This window comes from Narcine bancroftii, chromosome 8, assembly GCF_036971445.1.
Source record: "Narcine bancroftii isolate sNarBan1 chromosome 8, sNarBan1.hap1, whole genome shotgun sequence".
Classification (NCBI taxonomy): domain Eukaryota; kingdom Metazoa; phylum Chordata; class Chondrichthyes; order Torpediniformes; family Narcinidae; genus Narcine; species Narcine bancroftii.
The window spans coordinates 175,724,008-175,744,484 of record NC_091476.1 but is presented as its reverse complement, the minus strand read 5'-3'; the positions used below and the strand labels follow the sequence as shown (position 1 = coordinate 175,744,484).

General features: G+C 47.1%; 1 protein-coding gene across 4 annotated transcripts in view; it reads right to left on the bottom strand.

The window, feature by feature from the left end:
- col9a2 (procollagen, type IX, alpha 2) overlaps positions 1-20,477 on the bottom strand; it is a 98,956-nt gene that overhangs the window by 18,268 nt on the left and 60,211 nt on the right. For 2 of the 4 annotated variants that reach the window (XR_011343602.1, XM_069895929.1), the window contains exons 19-28: positions 17,552-17,605; positions 16,507-16,551; positions 13,882-13,935; positions 13,719-13,772; positions 11,058-11,111; positions 8,524-8,595; positions 8,329-8,364; positions 6,104-6,148; positions 4,604-4,636; positions 880-1,022 (exon numbers count right to left, since the gene is read on the bottom strand). Coding sequence is in view for 2 of the 4 variants with exons in the window: in XM_069895929.1 (XP_069752030.1) it covers positions 880-1,022; positions 4,604-4,636; positions 6,104-6,148; positions 8,329-8,364; positions 8,524-8,595; positions 11,058-11,111; positions 13,719-13,772; positions 13,882-13,935; positions 16,507-16,551; positions 17,552-17,605 (590 nt within the window). In the remaining 2 variants the exon portion in view is untranslated. Of the gene's footprint in view, positions 1-879; positions 1,027-4,603; positions 4,637-6,103; positions 6,149-8,328; positions 8,365-8,523; positions 8,596-11,057; positions 11,112-13,718; positions 13,773-13,881; positions 13,936-16,506; positions 16,552-17,551; positions 17,606-20,477 lie in introns of all 4 variants that reach the window. The other 2 variants (XR_011343601.1, XM_069895928.1) reach the window with 1 other exon arrangement.

The window sequence follows — 20,477 nt, the reverse complement described above, 5'->3', positions numbered from 1 at the left end:
TGCACAACTTCTCCATTTTTTCATCTTCTACCCTCCCACCTGAATCCACCCATGACCCTGTACTGCCTTCCTCCATCCTCTCCTCTTCCCCCTGCCCCCAACACCTTTTGCTTATACCTGACAAAGGCCCGAAACATTGGTTACCCTTTACTTCCTCTGGGTGCTGCGTGACCTGCTGAGTTTCTCCATCATGTTCGTGTATTGCATTCAACCCTAGTGTCTGCCTAACCACACACAGGCTCCAGATGCTAGTCAGAGCTCAGCACTGCCACCACCTGGCTGTTTGCATTCATGCGGCTACCTGTGACAATTCAAAACCGATTTTGCTGCATTTCAGATGAATAAAATCTTTCTCTGCAAGATAATACAATGGATGTTTAAAGCAGACCATTTACTGTCAATTTAACATCAGTAGGGACTAATCTGTCGAATGGTTTTGCTCTCAGCTCTTACACGACTTGGACACAGCCAAGAGTCAATGACCCACCATCTCGCCAAACACCCACTGGCCCAAAACAGCAGGGGCTCGTACCTTTGGCTAGGGCAATCCCAGTCAGTCCCTCTGTCTTACAGAGGTGAAAGGTCAGAGTGCAAACATCCTTCAGATAAGGTTGCCAGGGGACCTTTGGAATTAGGAGCTGCTGGAATTCTGTGCAATATTGGCACAGTTAGCATACTCTTCCTGAGGGAACAGTGAGGGATGTCAGACACAGGATGTTCCACTGACTGCAGGACATGGTGGGGGAATCGTTGGCCTCTTCTCAGTGGGGTCAGGGGTCACCCACATCACAGCAATACTTACAGAAGGCCCCTAACATTCCCCCCTCCCCCACCCCCTCCCAGTGGGGTCAGGGATCACCCACAAGCAGCAATACTTACAGAGGGCCCCTGGCGGCCAGTTGGTCCAGGTATTCCACGGTCTCCAATGAAACCACGTGGCCCAGGCAGCCCAGGCCTGCCCTGAGCTCCGGGCTCACCTGGGTAACCGGGAGCGCCTTGGTAGCCGGGTTCCCCTGGTACACCTTGCTGGAGGGACAGGAAGATTGGTGGGTTCCAGCCATGGCAGTGGTACTCCTGTCCCTAACCCACCCAGAGCTCCCTTCACCTTGCCTATGCACAAGCCCCCACCCCCTTTCTTCGGTTTTTGCACTCTCTGACCCACTACCCCATCTTCACACCCCCAGAAGCCCATCACCCCAGTGAGCTCCCCTCTCACTTCCTCTCCATACCTCTTCCCTTTCTGCAGCATGCAGCCACCTCTACAAACCCCCCACCTGCTTTCCCTGGAAACATCCCATGTACTTTCATCACATTCTCCCCGTTCCCTGCCTTTGCAACCACGTACTGCTCCGCTGCTTTTTCAACCTGCCTTCCCCATGAACATTGTACATCTGGAAATCTCTTGCTTCTACTGGCCATTTTTTGAATGTTCCTCGCAGGTTACCTCACATTCTTCTTTCCAAAACGTAACACCTCCAATTCTTGCTCATTAGATTTCATCTGCCACCTGTTGGCCCAGTCTAGCCAATCCCTGAAGTCCACTCTTGTCCACAACATTTCCACATTGAGAAATTCTGCCCAAGTATACCTGGAGCAACAGTGTGTTCTTCTACTAACGTTACACTCCTCTTCCCTGCCATCTGAACATCAGCCTTTCACTGGGTGGAACAGGCCCTTTGGCCTAACTTGCACACACTGACCAAAATATCCCACCCACACTTGTCCCACCTGTATGAATTTGGCCCATGCCTCTCTGAACCCATCTGATCCAAGTATCCATCCAATTTTCTTTCTGAAACTTTGCAATAGTACCTGCTTCAACCCAATCATCCGGCAGCCCATTCCATATGCCCACCACCAACCTCTGGGTAAAATGGTCACCCCTCAGGTTCCTGTTAACCATCTCCCACCTCATCTTAAACCTATGTCCTCTAGTTACCAATTCCCCTACACTATGCAAGAATCTGAGATCTATTCCTTTCATAATGTTTTCACCTCCACAAGATCACCCCTCATTCCCCTGAGCTCCAAGGAATAAAGCCCTACCCTGCTTAACCTCTCCCTATAGATCAGGCCCCCCAAGTCCTGGCAACATCCTCAAAAACCTGTTATTCATCCTCTCCAACTTGACAACATCTTTCCAATAGTACGGTGACCGAACTGAACACCATACTCCAAATGGGGCTTCACCAATGTCTTACTTAAGTACAATATGAATATCAACTTCTGTATTCAATACCCTCATTAATCAAAGCAAATGTGCCATAAGCCTTTATTGACCCCCCCATCCGACTGTGACGCCACTTTCAAGGTACAGTTACCTGTATTCCTCGATCGCCCTGCTCCACACCAACTCCCCAGATCTCTACCATTCACTGTCAAGGTCCTACCCAGGTTAAATCTCCCAAAATGCAATTCCTCACATTTCTGTGTATTAACTTCCATCAACAATTCCTCTGCCAACCTGCCCAACTGATCAAGATCTTACTGCATTCTTTTTTTGTACGTCTAACATTATGGCTCGAGTTTTTGCAGTTCCCCTCAGAAACAAAGGGTGCATCCCGTCTGAGGCTGGCCGTTGATCCACCGAATATGGCTGACCTTTCTTGTACCTGCTTTGCTACAGCTTTTGACTCACCCAGATGCTCAGGCTCCTTTGCAGACTGAACAACAACACTTTTTCTTCTCAGACTTCCAAATGATAGAAAGGACCCATTCAGCATGTCAACCAATCCTCTCTCATCAGCCCCACCTCTTCTCCTGCAACCCTCTCCTGGCCACTTGCTGCCAGACTATTTGTTGGAGTCCAATCCATTCTATGTCAGTCACAGAATTGGGGTGACATGGTTAGCACATTATTACAGAGCCATTAATGTGGGTTTCAATCTGCCACTGTCTGTAAGGAATTTGCATGTTCTCCCTGTGACTGTGTGGCTTTTCTCTGGGTGCTCTGGTTTTCTTCCACCTTCCAGTTGTAGAGTTAGTCAGTTAATCGGTCGCACAAGTGAATTTGGACGGTGAGGGCTCGTGGGCTGGAAGGGCCTGTTACCGTGCTGTATCTCTGAATTAAATAAATTAATTGTACAGGTCCTTTGTGCCAACATGTGTGCTTAGATCCATAGAACAATTACAGCACCATTCTAGTCTGTTGCCAAACCATTTTTGTCTGCCTAGTCCCACTGACCTGCACCCAGTCCATCACCTTCCATATCTCTCCCATCCATGTGCCTGTCCAAATTTCTCTTAAATGTTAAAGTTGATCACTTCAGCTGGCAGCTCGTTCCACACTCCTACCACTCTCTGTGTGAAGAAGTTCCCCCTAAACTTTTTCCCTTTCACTCATGTCCTCTGGTTTGTATCCCACCTACCCTCAGTGGGAAAAGCCAATCTACATTTATTCTGTCCACCCCCCTCATAATTTTTAATACCACACACAAAGCCACATTGACTATTCCTAATCAGTCCCTGGCTATCCAAATAATTGTACATCCATCTCTTAGAACACCTCCCAAGAATTTACCTACTACTGACTTCAGGCTCACTGGCCTAGAATTTCCAGGGTTACTTTTGGAGTCTTTTTTCAAACAACAGAACAACATGAGCCACCCTCCAATCCTTCGGCACCACACCCATGGCTAAGGACATTTTAAATATTTCTGCCAGACCCCCTGCAATTTCTACACTAGCCTCTCTTATCAGGCTTTGGGGATTTATCCATCCATATTTGCTTTAAGGCAGCAAGCACTTCCTATACAGGTTCCATGACCTCACTGCTTGTTTTTCTTACTTCCCACAACTGTGCCTGTGTCCTGAGTGAATACTGATGTATGAATGGATGTTTCCTACCCATGGAGAGAGACTGTCTCCTCAGGCCATATGTTCCAGATTCCAGCGCTACCCCTCCCCCCCCACAACCCCTGCCCCCACCAGGTGAAAACATTTTGTTCTCTTAATTTAAAAAAAAAATTTTATTTATAACAGGTGAGAAGCTGATTCAGGCCATTTAAACCATGCTGCCAAATTACTCCCAATTAACCTGTAACCCTGTACGTCTTGAAGGGTGGGTGGAAACTGCTAAAGCTGGAGGAAACGCACATGCACGGGGTGGGAAAACAATGGCGAATTGGAACCCGGGTTCTAATTGGTGGGGTAATAGTGTCATGCTAACCTTGACACTACATGCCCTCTCATTTCCATTCTTACTTGTTTCCAACTCCCCTCCAAACCATGACTGATCAGACTTCTGTTAACAGCCTAGCACTTGTTGAACACCATTCAACTCTGCTCTGTTTTACTATCCAAATCGTTGCATGTCCAGGGTATCCCTACAGTTCACCCCCTTGGGTATGTACCTGGACTCTACCTGAACCAGACGAGGCCTCCCACTGTACGACTGCTGTATTGTTGGTCAGTCTTTACCAGGGCAGCTCTGATCACATCCCACTGAAACTGACCCTTTCCCAACTCAGTTTGTACATCAATGTCCCACACCAGATGCCCCATTCTCCCCTCACACACACCCCCCCCTCCCCCCATTCACACCATCCTGCATCCGTCCCTCTCATCCTGAGAAGGATATGTGTTGGAAAGTGGTTACCCTTACCTGTCCCTTCACTCCGGGCTCACCCTCGTCTCCCTGTCGGGGGAAGAGATTTGCTGTTAGTTGCATCAAGTACAATGAGAGAGCACCAAAGTTAAAGTCAAAATCCAAACCCGGTAGACACTGGAAATCTAAAATAAAACAGAAGTGTTGGGAACACTCAATGGGTCAAACCCCATCTGTGGGCAGAGAAAAAGAGCTAAAGGTTTAGGTCGTGGACCCTTCATCAGTTCAGGTCACAGAAACTGTTCGATGAAACACCAGGACAGGCAGTTCAGGTCACTCAGACCCTTCGATGAAACACCAGGGTGGGTGTGTTCAGGTCACTCAGACCCTTCGATGAAACACCAGGGTGGGTGTGTTCAGGTCACTCAGACCCTTCGATGAAACACCAGGGCAGGCAGTTCAGGTCACTCAGACCCTTCGATGAAACACCAGGGTGGGCAGTTCAGGTCACTCAGACACTTCGATGAAACACCGGGGCGGGCAGTTCAGGTCACTCAGACCCTTTGATGAAACACCAGGGCGGGCAGTTCAGGTCACTCAGACCCTTCGATGAAACACCAGGGTGGGTGTGTTCAGGTCACTCAGACCCTTCGATGAAACACCAGGGCAGGCAGTTCAGGTCACTCAGACCCTTCGATGAAACACCAGGGTGGGCAGTTCAGGTCACTCAGACACTTCGATGAAACACCGGGGCGGGCAGTTCAGGTCACTCAGACCCTTTGATGAAACACCAGGGCAGGCAGTTCAGGTCACTCAGACCCTTCGATGAAACACCAGGGTGGGCAGTTCAGGTCACTCAGACCCTTCGATGAAACACCAGGGCGGGCAGTTCAGGTCACTCAGACCCTTCGATGAAACACCAGGGCAGGCAGTTCAGGTCACTCAGACCCTTCGATGAAACACCAGGGTGGGCAGTTCAGGTCACTCAGACCCTTCGATAAAACATCGGGACGGGCAGTTCAAGTCACTTGAACTAATTTCCAAGTTTGACTCCATGACCTCAATATCTGTCGCGAGGCCTCTAACATGCTCCAGAAACCACACATACATCCAGGGGCACATGCACATGTGCACACATGGGGACTCCACACTGAGAGCACCAGAGACCAGGATTGAACCCCAGCTGCTGGGTCAGTGAGACCCACAGAACATGTGCTCCACCATCCATTGTGGGTCCGAGAGCCCAGCACAATGTTCTGAGGAATATCCTGAGTGCAACCTGACACAGAGTCAGGAGCACTCTGGTGCCCAGCTCATATCACTAACACTTCAGGGCAAGAGGCAAGTCTATCTACTTGTTCACCTGAACCCAAAGAGGGAATACTGTATACTGAAATAAAGACAAAATCTATGCCAATCGGGGTTTCCATTGAGAGAGATATAGAGTTAAGCAACCAGCTCTGACATTAACTCTTTCTTTATCTGTGCTGCCTTTCAGATATCACCTCATTTCAAGGTTTAAAATGATCCTGACACCATAATTCCTAAGGATCTTACCTTTTCACCTTGATCACCATCCAAGCCTTCCACTCCAGGGTCACCCTACAGCAAGAAACATAGAGGGTCACACCAGCTGGCAGAGATGATGTCAGACAGCTAAACAGCAAATGTAGAAAGCCTAGAAAACCACAGGCAGCATGTGCACGCACGCACACAGAATCACACACACACACTCGCTCACACACTCACACTCTCTCACACCGAATCACACACACTCTCTCACACAGAATCACACACACACACACTCGCTCACACACTCACACTCTCTCACACCGAATCACACATACTCTCTCACACACTCACACTCTCTCACACCGAATCACACACTCTCTCACACAGAATCACACACACACACTCTCACACACTCACACTCTCTCACACCGAATCACACACACTCTCTCACACAGAATCACACACACACTCGCTCACACACTCACACTCTCTCACACCGAATCACACACACTCTCTCACACACTCACACTCTCTCACACCGAATCACACACACACTCTCTCACACACTCACACTCTCTCACACCGAATCACACACACTCTCTCACACAGAATCACACACTCTCTCACACAGAATCACACACACACTCGCTCACACACTCACACTCTCTCACACCGAATCACACACACTCTCTCACACACTCACTCTCTCACACCGAATCACACACTCTCTCACACAGAATCACACACACACACTCTCACACACTCACACTCTCTCACACCGAATCACACACACTCTCTCACACAGAATCACACACACACACTCTCTCACACAGAATCACACACACACACTCTCTCACACACTCACACTCTCTCACACCGAATCACACACACTCTCTCACACAGAATCACACACACACACTCTCTCACACACTCACATTCTCTCACACCGAATCACACACACACTCTCACACAGAATCACACACACACACTCTCTCACACACTCACACTCTCTCACACTGAATCACACACACACTCTCACACAGAATCACACACACACTCTCACACAGAATCACACACACACACCCACACTCTCTCACACAGAATCACACACACACACACTCTCACACAGAATCACACACACACACTCACACAGAATCACACACACCCACACTCTCTCACACAGAATCACACACACACACCCACACTCTCTCACACAGAATCACATTCTCTCACACACCCACTCACACAATCACACTCACACGCAGAATCACATACACACACACTCTCACACACCCACACAGAATCACACACACACACCCACACTCTCTCACACAGAATCACACACACCCACATTCTCACACACAAAATCACACACACCCACATTCTCTCACACACACACCCACATTCTCTCACACTCAGAATCACATACTCACACACACAGAATCACACACACAAGCACACAGAGGGGGAGGGGTTATGTTACACACTGAGTGAGGGGTCAGGGGTTATATTACATACAGAGTGAAGGGTCAGGAGTTGCATTACACATAGAGTGATCACGAGACAGTGAAGGTCAGGAATCACACACAGTACTTCCTCCACTCCTTGCTTTCATCATTACCCCTCCCCTACCTGCTGTCCCCATAATGTCCGTACTGTGTCAGAGTCTTTCCTGGAGTCCAGCTACATCAGAGAAACCCCCAACCCAAAACATCTCTGAAACCCCCGCCACTCTGCAGCTCCCACCATCATGTGCTCCCTGACCACTCAGTCTCCCCTCACTTCCTTCTTTCCTCTCAGCACAAAGCACCTTTCCCCCCCCCCACCTCTCTGACCCCCACCACTGAGTGTCCTCCCCACTCCTCATCATTCTAGTTTCCATAGACGCAATCTTTAGTTACGCCCAGTGCAAGGGCTGGGAGTGTGAGCTTCCGAGCACCTCACTGCCAGCATGAGGCCATCAGTAACTGAAAGCACAAGGACAAGGATTGTTCTTTCGCGAGCTGCCCACCTTCCAGCCCTGATGTTCACTGATGTTCCAGCAGGTTTCAGACATTCCAAAGAGAATGACACACACACCCAAACACACAGGTAGCCAAGTAGCCAAACATTACACACATACAGATACAGGAAAATGCATGTACACACACACACACACACACACACACTTTCTCTCTCTCTCTCACTCTCACAGACTTGATGACATTCATGGAAAAACAATCACATACAGACATGGAGGCACATACACAAACATGTGCTCTGTTACCTACCAAACCACCTTTGTGTCCTTTTTTGCCTTGGAATCCCTGTAGAGAGTGAGCAGAAATCTGTGATTAGGGTTCTTTCTTGGAAGCTACACTGTACTGCATTCAGTGATCAGAATTCCACGTCTCACCATCCCTGGCTCACCTTGCCTAACGTGAGGCATTCCAACCCATGGCAAACTGTGCCCAACAATCCCTTACCTTACTTCCTTTCAGTCCAGGGATACCTTGAGGGCCTGGTATCCCGATGGGACCTCGTTCTCCTTTCGCGCCCTGGGAACAAGGAAAATATTGACTTTTTTTAAAAAAGCAACTAACATAACATACGAGTCACATCTGCCCTTCGAAAGCCCTTCCAGATCACACGATGGAACTGCAGTCAATGTTCCACTGAATTCTGCACTAACCAATTCCTCTGTCCTGTACCCATGTTGCCTGTTCCCTCTGCCAGCATCAGATATCTTGGCTCATCCCAGTTCCCCTGTTCAGCTTGATTCATGAATATCATTTCTGGATCCTTCCTGCCTGTGCTAGGTGCAGCTCCGCAGATTGGGTGAAGACAACTGAACCTCGAGGGATTACATTCTCTGCCCAGAAAGGCTATTTGACTACATCAACAGGAGCTGTATAGACAAAAAGAGAATGATGCGTAATGTTAGGAAGGAACTCAAACGATACAATGAGTGCCTGATGGAGGTGTGTGGAGCCTGATGTTGGCATTTTCTCTTCCTGCCTGCCAGGCAGTGAATGATTATTGTGTTTCTATGATAGCAGGACGGCCAGGGAGAGCATGACGTCTGCTCGCGGGGTACCTGGAGTCTGGGTGGTTAAGGCGGCTATGGCACTAGGACGATGATTTTGATTTGCCCACATATTAAATAACTTCGGTCGAACATGTATACAGGATTTGGATGAAAAAGTGGATGGGTGGATTTAGTAAGTTTGCAGATGATACAAAAATTTGTGGAGTTGTAGACCGTGTTGAGGATCAATGGGTACAGCAGGTATAGATCAGTGAGCAAGGAGTTTGTAGGTTCTTCCTGTGACTTGTCTGGGTTTCCTCTGGGAGCTCAGGTTTCTTCCCATCCTCCAAAATCGTAAGGGTTAATTGAATGGCTCGGGTTTCAATGGCCAGAATTGTCTTCTACCATGGTGTGGTGAATGTCTGCCAAGCTGCCTGTCTCCCCTCTGGCGAGCCTTGCTGTACTAACATTGGCTGTGAGTTATCTCTACTGTAAAGGACACTCCCCTTGGGTATAACTGTATTGTCTTTCATTATTGTACCATGAGTTTCTGCTAATAAAAGCCATGATTATTGTTTGACCACATCGTCTTTGTCAACTTCATGAACTGGCACTTCACCGGGTGTATCATTTAAAAAAAGCTGGCTCCTCTCATTGGCCCATCACATGACATGCCCTGTGTAGATTCTTCGTGTCTGATTCTTCGTGTCTGATTCTTCGTGTCTGATTCTTCGTGTCTGATTCTTCGTGTCTAATTCTTCGTGTCTGATTCTTCGTGTCTGAAGAAAATGGACTGCCCAGGAACACAGAAGGCAGTAAATGTAGCCAGGCTGCCTTCTGCACAGGCTCCGACCTCCCATCCACTTCAGACATCGAAGCGAGGTTCAAAAAGGACCCCCCCCCATCACCCTGGTCACTGCAACCTTCAGGCAGAAGAGTGATGAGCTTCTTTTCAACAGCCACCAGACTTTTGAACCTCCCCTTGTTACACAAATCATGGATCGTACACCACGAGGACTGTCTGCACTAACACAAAGTTACATTTTCATACGAGGATGACTGAATATTTATGATCTATCTTTTGTATTTATTGAGTTTTTAAAATCCAATTAAATATACGACTGTAGTTGTTTTTTTACCAGTAACTTTCAGCTGCAGCAAGTAAAACAATTGGTGCAAATGAACATTGTTATAACAATAAACTCATTATCAATTCTACTTTTATTTGGAAATATTATCCCTACAAGTTGTAAAATCCTCCTCCTTCCCGCTGAACTGCCTTTCTGATCGCGGGTCACTGCAGACACAGAGAGACTGTTCCCCCTATCGCCCACTGACAACTGGCCAGAACAGACAGGACACAGCAGGGCATTGCCTGCAAACTGTGCAGAGGAAAGCGGATTATCAAATAGTTTCAGGGAAGCTTTGAAGTGGCAGGAGGATATTTTTGTGAACTTTCTTGTGCCCAGTTCTCTGTGAACAAAGCTCTCAGTGACAAATCAGCAAATTCAAAGCTGACTTGCTGAAAGGATAAAAACTCTTTTTATGACCACAGTTCCTCCCCTCACCTCCAGAACAAAACTGACAACCTCAATGTGGATTCAAATATTTATCAAGGTGAAGAACAGAGACAATATTATCCCCACAGTGATAACACATAGTACCCTTCTGCCATACCCCAACGTGCTGGGGAAACTCAGCGGGAAGAAAATGCAAGCCAATGTTTCGGGCCTGGGCCCTTTGTCAGGAATAAGAAAAACCATAGGTAGGCACCTAAAAAGGTGGGGGAAGATGGGAGGAGAGAGGAAGGGGAAGGGGGAAGAGCAGAGGCTAACAGGTCATAAGTAGATACAGATGGAAGGAAGAAAGAAGCTGAGGCAATGGGAGAAGAGGATCAAGGGGAAGGAGGGAAGGGAGTGGGGAACTGGAGGAAAGGAGGCTGAGGAATGTAGTACCATCCTCCATTGATGCTGGCTAACTCTCAATACTTACAGCTTTGCCTCTGGGGCCTGGGGGGCCACTTTCACCAGGCATTCCTCGGTCACCCTGAGAGAGAGAGAAAGATAATTAGCGTAATGCAGCACGACAAACACAACTTCAGTTTCAAGTTTCATCAGGGGTGAAATTATTAGCCAGAGATTTCAGCAGGGAAAAGAATGTTGTTTTAGTTTCTGCATTGATGGTACGGCAGCCTCTACAGTGTGGAACAACTTCGAGTGACTTAGAAGTTACATCAGGGGGAAGAAACCCCATGAAGAGGACTCTTGCTAGCACAGTTTGTGACTAAACCTCAGACTGTGAAGGTGTACAAATACCACAATGAATCGGGTTACTGGCGGCAGCGGTCAAAGGACTCACACCAGGCTGCGGACTGCTGGAGACTGGCTGAATGGGCACCAGGTATCAGAACTGGAATGTGAGAGGGTGCCAAGGGCGCTGAAGACTTCCTGACCGTGTCGGAGATTCGGATCTGGAGCTTGTGTCGCCGATGGTTTGGATCGAGGTCTGTGCTGGTGGGAGGGCTGGAGGCAAATCCTTGGACACTCAGTGATTCTGAAGGGACTCTCTTCTGCTTCTCTTTCTCTGACTGTAAAGGGTGCTGGGCAATTTCTGCTGATGGCGAATCTTTGTCTGCCTGATGCCAGACTAAAGCCGATTTTGTGTAATATTACACCTGTTTTACTCCATGACCATTAGAAAAAAATCTTGAGCAGGCAGCAAGACTATCTGCAGCAACACAAGATATTCCTCACGTAGCTGCACTTTCAATGGGTACACGATGGTTACAAAAGCTGGGGCTTTTCTCTTTGGAGCAATGGAGGATGAGAGGTGACTTAATACAGGTATATAAAGAATATAGGGGCTTTGATAGGGTGGACCTTTTCCAAGGGGGAAAAGATAGCAAATATCAGAGGACACCTGTTTACGGTGAAAGGAGGAATGTTTAGGTGAGATGCCAAGACAAGGGTTCTTTATGTTTTTACACCGAGAGTGCTGGGTGCCTGGAATGCATTGCCAGGGGTGGTGGTGGTAAAATTCAAAAGACCCTGAGGTAGGCACATGGATGTCGGAAAAATAGAGGGTAATGGGCATGAGGTAGAGAAGAATTAGATTATGGTGGGGCATGTTTACATAGGTCGGCACAGCATCATGGACCAAAGGGTCTGTGCTGTGCTGTAATGTTCTGTGTTATATCATCTCCTTGAGTCGCTGTCTTCTCGGATTGCTCCACTGGTTAGTTTGATTTTCCATTTAATGTCAATGATTCCCCAAGAACAAAACACAAAAGTGCTCCAGACACTCCTCCAGGCCGCTGCGTGACCTGCTGAGTTTCTCCAGCGCTTTTGTGTATTGCACTCGGCCCCAGTAGCTGTAGATTTTCTTGTTTAACTTCACAATGATCTGCCGCAAATTGAATATAACCCCAGGAGAAAAATGATGGGGGAATTAAAACAATTAACAGAGGTTACCTCTAGGCTGGATGAGGTTGGAGATGGTGGTGAGATGGTGACAGTGGTGGTTCAGGGCAGCATGGTTACCGTGGCGGTCAGCGCAATGCTATTACAGCGCTAACGACTCGGGTTCAAATTTGGCGCTGTCCATCAGAAGTTTGCACATTCTCCCCATGACATGCGTGGAGTGGATTTCCTCTGGATGATCCAGCTTCCTCACACGTTCCAAAGACACGTGGTTAGTAGTTTAACTGGTCATAGGAGTATATTTTGGTTGTACAGGCTCGTGGGCAGGAAGGGCCTGTTAAAGTTGCCTTCTCATTGTCCTCAGTACCACCATCTGTCATTATCTTGCAGCCTACAAACACCAGTGTCACAGGTCTCTGCAAACCTCCATCCCGCCTACCCATGGCATCCCTCAACCTCAGCTACCAGCCTGACCTAACACTGGGGCCTGTGCAGCACGATTAGTTCAAACAATAGCAGGTTTGGCTGGAGAGGACCTGTTTGTAAAAGCCTGCCAGAGCTGCCCTTTATCACCTGCCATCCTCGTGCTCTTGAGGAGGGTTTTATTTCAAAAACTCTGTTTAGAATATTAATTTGAAATTTATAATAGTCACATGTGCTTGAGCGTGTGAAAGGGATTCACATGTCTTGAAGTTGAACAAGAAAACCTGTGCATGCTGGGGTCAAGTGCATTACATAAATGTGCTGGAGAACCTCAGCAGGTCCCACCACATCCATCAGATGTAAAGGGTAACCAACATTTTGGGTCTGATCCTTTGGTCAGGAATAAACAAAACGGACAGATATCTGAATAAAAAGTTGGGCAGAGGAGGAGGAGGTGAGGAGGGCGGGCGGAAGGAAGGAGAAGGGAAGAGCACAGGCTAAACGGTAAGATGCTGGTGGGAGGGCACCTATCCGTCCAATTTTGTCTTCAACATTCTAATAGTACCTTCAGCAATTCATTCCATACACCCTCTACCCCATGTTAAAATTGCAGGTACTATTACAATATTTAAGAAAAACATGGACAGGTACATGAATAGCTTAAGTTTGAGGAATATTGGCCAAACACAGGCAGGTGGGACTAATGTGGGTGGGACATTTTGGGGAAGATGGGCCGAAGGGCCTGTTTCTACTCTGAATAACTCTATGATTCTGCAACTCCAAAATGTGTTTCACTGTGCACACAACTCACCTTCAGCCCCGCTGGCCCTGGGGGGCCGATCTCCCCCTGAGGTCCAGGCTCCCCCTGTCAAGACCAGAACGCACAGTCAATTCTCCATCCACTTCGCACATCAGCCAGAATGTCACAGCAAAAAGAGCAGCAAGGTGAACAGAGCAGGCTGTGCTCCTCTTACCAATTTCCCCGGGGGACCGGACATACCCATCATGCCTTGTAAGCCACTTTCGCCCTATTGCAAAAAACACAGGGTAAGTTATTGAGCAGATGACCGTTAAGCAGATAAAAACAGAGAAAACGACAACTTAATTCAACAAGAAAGTCTCCGCTTGCTGAAGTCGGGTGCAAAACACAAATGTGCTGGAGAAATTCAACAGGTCACGCAGCCACAACAGGAACTAAAGGGTAACCAACGTTTCGCGCTTCTCATCGGGAATAAGAGAAAAAGCAGGCGAACAGATAAGAGTTTGGGGGGATACAGGTGGGAGGGCAGTAGAGAAAAATGCTGAGAAGTGATCAGATAAGTTTCTGTTGTGATTTTAAAGGGTCGACCATTCCTGTGGCATCATAAAAGACAGCGTGACTCCATCTGAAGACGAAACATCACAAAATTCCATCAAAATGGCCAGTTTTAAGAAGCAGCAGGAAGAAATTTAGGATGACTGGGCAACTGCATTCAGTGTCAAAAAGGAAATAACAAGATAAACAAAATCTTACAACAAAGCCTCTTAAGACTTTCATACCCCTAACTGCTCAGCCACTGATCACTGACAAGGGCTTGGCCAGAGGAAAATCGGAGATTTACTGGGAGGGAACTACTCCAAAACTTGCTCATCTAACTGTTTTCAGTTGTGGAGTCTGTGGGATTCAGTCTGGAAACAAGGTGTTTTGGTTTCAAATCCCAAATTGCTCACATTTTTTGTCTTAAGAGTTCAGTTTACAGCTTTCTGAATTGAGATCAGGTTGTCTTCTTCTCAGCAGCCCTTTGGGAATTGTGGAAGACAAATCCATCTCGGGGCCTGTGGGTTCTGAGATGGCTGAGATAGCAGCACCCGAAAACTGGTGGGGGTTACAATGCAGAGCTGCTGTAATGGAGCTTAAAAGGGGATCTTTGCAGGCTACCACCCAGGAGCACATTTGGCCGAGTTAAGGCTGGTCCCTTTTAACTAAAGATAAAGCAGGCCTCACAAATACCACGAGGTCACCACTGGCTCACGTTGTTCCTGGGCTCGATCTGGGGACATGAGGAGAATTCAGGAAAAGGGTATAGGCAGCAAATGGAGCAGCCAGCTCCAGCGCTGTCTGGGTGAAGTTTGCACGCGTGCCCTGTGATTGTGCAGTATTCCTCCAGGTCCTCCCACATCCCAATGATATTGGGGTAAATAGTTGCTGTAAAGTCTAAATGGCAGAGTCGGGGGGTGGGGGGGGGGAGAGCGGGGGGGGGGGGGACTTGATGGAAATGTGGGAAAATTGAAAAGGGATTCGTGTGCTTACAGTGTGACCTCGTTGTGCGCTTGATGGTTAGGGGCTCGGGTCCGTTTCCCTGCTCTGTGACTCAATGAATCAGGATTTGATTGATCGCATTGAATGGAGCATCAAGCTCAGAGGGTCAAATGGCTAATATGAATTCACTTGCCTCTGGTACACCTACCGACGCTGCTCCGCAGAGGAACTGCCACATGGACTTCCCATCAGTGACTTTATTTTGAATTGATTTTGAATTCATGGAGCATAAGAATGTAGCTTTATGCTATAGAGTGCTTATACCATTGCATTTAATATCCTCGACAATTACTTTTTTAAAAATTTAGCCATACAGTGTGGTAACAGCCCATTTCGGCCCACAAACCCGTGCAGCCCAATTACATCCAATTAGCCTACAGCCCCCTGTATGTTCCAAACGGTGGGAAGAAACTGGAGCACCCAGGGTAAACCCATGCAGACATGGGGAGAACATACAAACTCCTTACAGACAGGGCGGGATTCGAACTCCAGTCCCGATCACTGACGCTGTAACGGAGTTGCACTAACCACTATACCCACCGTGCCACCCACAATGGAAGGAAGAACTAATCTGGTTAAATGATATGTTCTGACTACAACCCCATCACTGTCTGACACTGCAGTTGGAATTGGAGGTCAAGAAAAAACTCGGATGTTGAAAATCTAAAATAAAAATGCTGGATAGGTTCAGCAAGTCAGACTGTCGCCGTGTGAAAAGAAATCGAGTTTAGTTTTCAGGCCAAAGATTCTTCATTAGAACTGAAACTGGATCTTTCCTTGGAAATTAGGAATTTTCAGGGGTGGAGGGAAAGGACAGGAGGGTGGGAATAATTGGTCTCTCTTGAAGGGCTAGACAATAAACAATGGGATGAAGGGATGTGAATTGGTGAGCCCTCCTGTCCCAGCATCAAAACCAGGAAGATGGGCCAAATGGCCTAATTCAGATCCTCCTGGCCAAGGCCTAGGTGGGGGATTTCACACTGAGCGGCAGAATGCACATTCACATCAAGTCGTACGCCCAGTGCACTAACTCGTTGGGAAGTGCCCCTCTTCTGAAGGGCAGATGATCAGTCACTCAGACAACAGAAGGACACAACACGAGATGCACAACACCTCTCCACCAGCAACGTCCAAGCAGAGACCCCAGAAATCAGCATCACATCCTTAACTCAAACTAAAGGGACTTCAGTTTTTTACAGTGGATTTTGAGTTGGCATCAAAGTGAAAACAGTTCATTTCTATGGAAACAGAAAGTGCGTCAGGTGTTTCAAAAAGAAATGTCGTTGGGAAGCTCAGTTACCTTGGGCCCAGCAGCTCCCTTCTGTCCTGGCTGTCCTGGCAGACCCTGCCAAATGAAATGGTGCAAATTAATCTCTGCAGAGGAACAGATGGGTGTTGAATTAAAAACAATAATCTATTTTCAATGGTCTTGTCATTCATTTGCATAAAGGTGTCGACCATCCTTGGGGTACAGTCTCTGAGAATGAGACTCTCCCCAGGGTACAGTCCCTGAAAGTGTGACCCTCCTGGGGTACAGCCCATGAGGGGGTGACTTTCCCCAGGGTATATTCCCTGAGGGAATGGTTCTCCACAGGGTACAGTCCCTAATGGAGTGACTATCTTGGGGTACAGACCATGAGGGGGTAACTCTCCCCAGGGTATATTCCCTGAGGGAGTGATTCTCCCCAGGGTACAGTCCCTGAAAGTGTGTCTCTCCTGGGGTACAGACAATGAGGGAGTGATTCTGTCCAGGGTACAGTCCCTAATGGAGTGACTCTCCCCAGGGTACAGTCCCTGAGGGGGTGACTCTCCCCAGGATATGTTTCTTGAACATGCCATCTTATGATTGAGACAGCTTCCTGAGCCCTGTAAAACTGATGTAAAAAATAGCCCATCGGGGCTTTCCAACCAGGATTGCCGCAGCTGAGAGTAAGCACAGTTGATCTACCGAATGGTCTCCTTGTATATACCATAACATAACTTCTTGATTACAGCAGCACGTAATGAATGTGTGGGAATGAACAGGAAGATTTCACAGTGCTCCTTCCTTCTGCCCCCTCACAGGTGATACGGCGCATTGCCAAGTATGGTAACTGCACGCTGCTGTCCTTCCCACAAATACATCAATGGTCAAGCTGGGGCTTCAAACCCTTTCCCAAAACATTGGACAGCCCTACCATACTCACTCATCTCCCAACCTTTTTCTGAATCTTCCAAAATGAGGCATGTGAATGGGCACCTTTGGGAAATAATTTCATGCACCACAACCTGGCTCCCAACCCTTCTGGCTGATCGGTCCCACCCCTGCTGAAACCGACCAATACACAAGCATAGAAGATACTTACAGCTCCACCCTGTGGACCAGCAGGACCTGGAATTCCAGCTCGGCCTGTGGTTCCCTGCAGGGAAAAGTGGGAGAAATCCATTGAAAATTCACCCAATACTCCTCCTCGTGTCCAGAACTTTAGCCAAGCAGAAGCCATCCCAGCTCAAAGTTGTATGCGATGATGAATGATGGGTTGAGGGAAATGCATACTGTTGCTTTGCTCCCGTTCATGTAATTTTGAAACAATATTGCCTTGATATCATGGTGTTTAATATCCCAAAAATTCAAATCATCGAGGATCAAATTCTACTGTGTGAATTCAAGGGAATTAACTTCCCTCATCCTTCTCCCAGTTTAAATTCTCTTGAACAAATTGTAAGTGGGGGTTAAGGAAAATCTGAAAGCCCTACTGCCTCACTGAAACATCTGACACAAAAATGCCCACCCATTCCCAGTTGCTTTTGATTTCTCCTCCAGAATTATATTCTGAGTTGCAAATGGCTTTCCAGAGGCAACCTACAATGAAGGAGACGTTCTCTGCCAACTGGAGGCCAAGCCCCTTGAGATCAAGAGACACACTTCAGGTGAACACGTGTTGCAAACAGCTAAATAACCTTATACCCATGTTAAAGTCAGTGGAAAGACGATGAGATCCCATCTCTTGCCAGTGAATCCCAAGCAGTCAGCCAGTAACATAAAACAGTAAAGCCCTTTGGCTCATGATTTGTTGAACATCTTGGAAGCTAAGCAGGCTCAGGACTAGTCAGTACTTGGAGGGGAGACCACCTGGGAACACCAGGTGCAGTAGGTTTCTGTGAAGGGGGCTGGACAAAGTGGCGACTCTCTGTCTCCCTTAAGGTAGACAAAAGTTAATTTCATGTATGTTACATTCTAAATGTAGCATTATGTGACAATAATGGAACTTTTAACTTTACATTTCTTCTGCCTCTACATAATCCGCACCCCTCCATGCTCATGTGTTTATCCAGAAACCTTTGATATGCTAATATTGTATCTGTTTCCACTGCTACCTCTTGCGGCCTGTTTCAAATCCACCACTCTGGGTAAAAACAACTTGCCCCACACATCTGCTTTAAACTTTCCTCCTCTCAAATTAAATGCAGGTTCTCTAGTATCTGACAATTTTATTCTGGGAGTAAGGTACTCTCTGCCTCTCACAATTTTATAAACTTTTATCAGGTGTCCTCTCAGCCTCCGACGCTCCAGAGAAAACACCCCAAGTTTGCCCAAACTCTCCTCGTAGCTCATACCCTCTAATTAAGGCAACATCCTAGTAAATCTCTTCTGTACTCTTTCCGTATCCTCCCTGTAATGGGTACGACCAGAATTGTACAGAGTACTCCAAGAGCCTTCAATCAGCCTGTTAACCAAACCTACATTTCCCCATCACCATCATTCTGACCCTACTGCCAACATCTCCCAGCTATTCTGCTGCATCAGATGAATCCTTTGCATAATCAACCAGCAATGGCAGACCGCTGGGAGTGGTTGGGGAAGCTCAGGCCAGTGTCGCTCATTGGCCTGTAGCGGACAATGCTGAAAGTTACTGGAGTAGCCACACCAGAGTGGCTGACACAAGCAACAAGATTATTGAACCAGAGAACACTAGCACAGAAACTGGCCCTTCAGCTCATCTAGTCTGTGCCAAACTATTATATACTGCTTAGTCCCATTGACCTGAAGATGATGTCGGCCTGTGGCTGGTCACCCTCACAGCCTTCGCCCAGAATCCACCACCTCTTCTGATTTTCAAGCTCACACACTTCATTTTGGCCATCGTGCCAAACTTCATTGAGCTAGAAACACCAACCTTGCACCTGCTGGGCCTTTTTGATTTTCACTGAGAACTTCTTCCTGTTGCCAGTGCTTTTTAGATACAGTGACAGATGTTACCAGACTGGTAAAAAGACAGCGTGGGTACAAAATGAAATGAGGAAAGTAGGAGGAAATAATTCCAAACATATTTTGTATAAATGGCATGAAGAACTGTTGAAATGGAACATGGATACACCAATTTTGGAACATAGACTTAAAGTATGGAATGGGATCCATGTAGAAAGAGGAATGAAGAATTTCCAAATAGCCAAAATGTTTAATCCATCCACAACTCATGATATAATCCATTTCATCACGCACCTTCACACTGATCCACAGTGATTTGTCACACTGCGAGTTTTTCCATCAACCTGCAGCTCTAAGGTTTTCATTGACCCAAAATGTCTGTGACTCTCTTTCTTTTCCCATGGACACAAGATGTGGTTTCCCATTATTCATAAGTTTCCTTCTAATCCACATAATGAGTGAAATTTTCTAAGGATCCACAACAGTGTGCAGCGCTGGGAATTTTCCCATTAACTTGACAGCAGTGGTGACATTGGGATGTTTCTGGTTGCCTCATTCCAGAAAGGATATACTGTAAAAGCTTTAGTGAGAGTACAAAAGAGATTCACCGGATGTTGCCTGGATTGGAGAACATGTCTTTTGAAGTAAGGTTGATCAAACTAGGGTTGTTGGTTTGCACTGGACTCTATGTAGCTGCAGGGGTTGTAGAAGGGCAGGAGGACACTCGATGACTTTGCTTCTCTTTCTCTGACTGTAAAAGGTTCTTAAAGCAATTTCTGCTGATTGGTGAATCTGTCTGCTGTACAGCAAACAAAAGCAAATTTTATGTAATATTACACTGTCTTTATTACATGACAATAAATTGAATCTTGAATCTTTACTCTTTGGAGCAATAAAGGATAAGAAGTGATTTAATAAGGGGACAAGATTGGGGGGGTGGGGGGCAGCTAATTCTTTGTTCCCAGAACAATGATAACAAGTACTAGAGGACATCTGTTTCAGGTGAGTGGAGGAAGGTTTAGGGGAGATGTCAAGAGTATTTTTTTCTAACACTGCTAGTGGTGGGTACCTGGAATGCATTG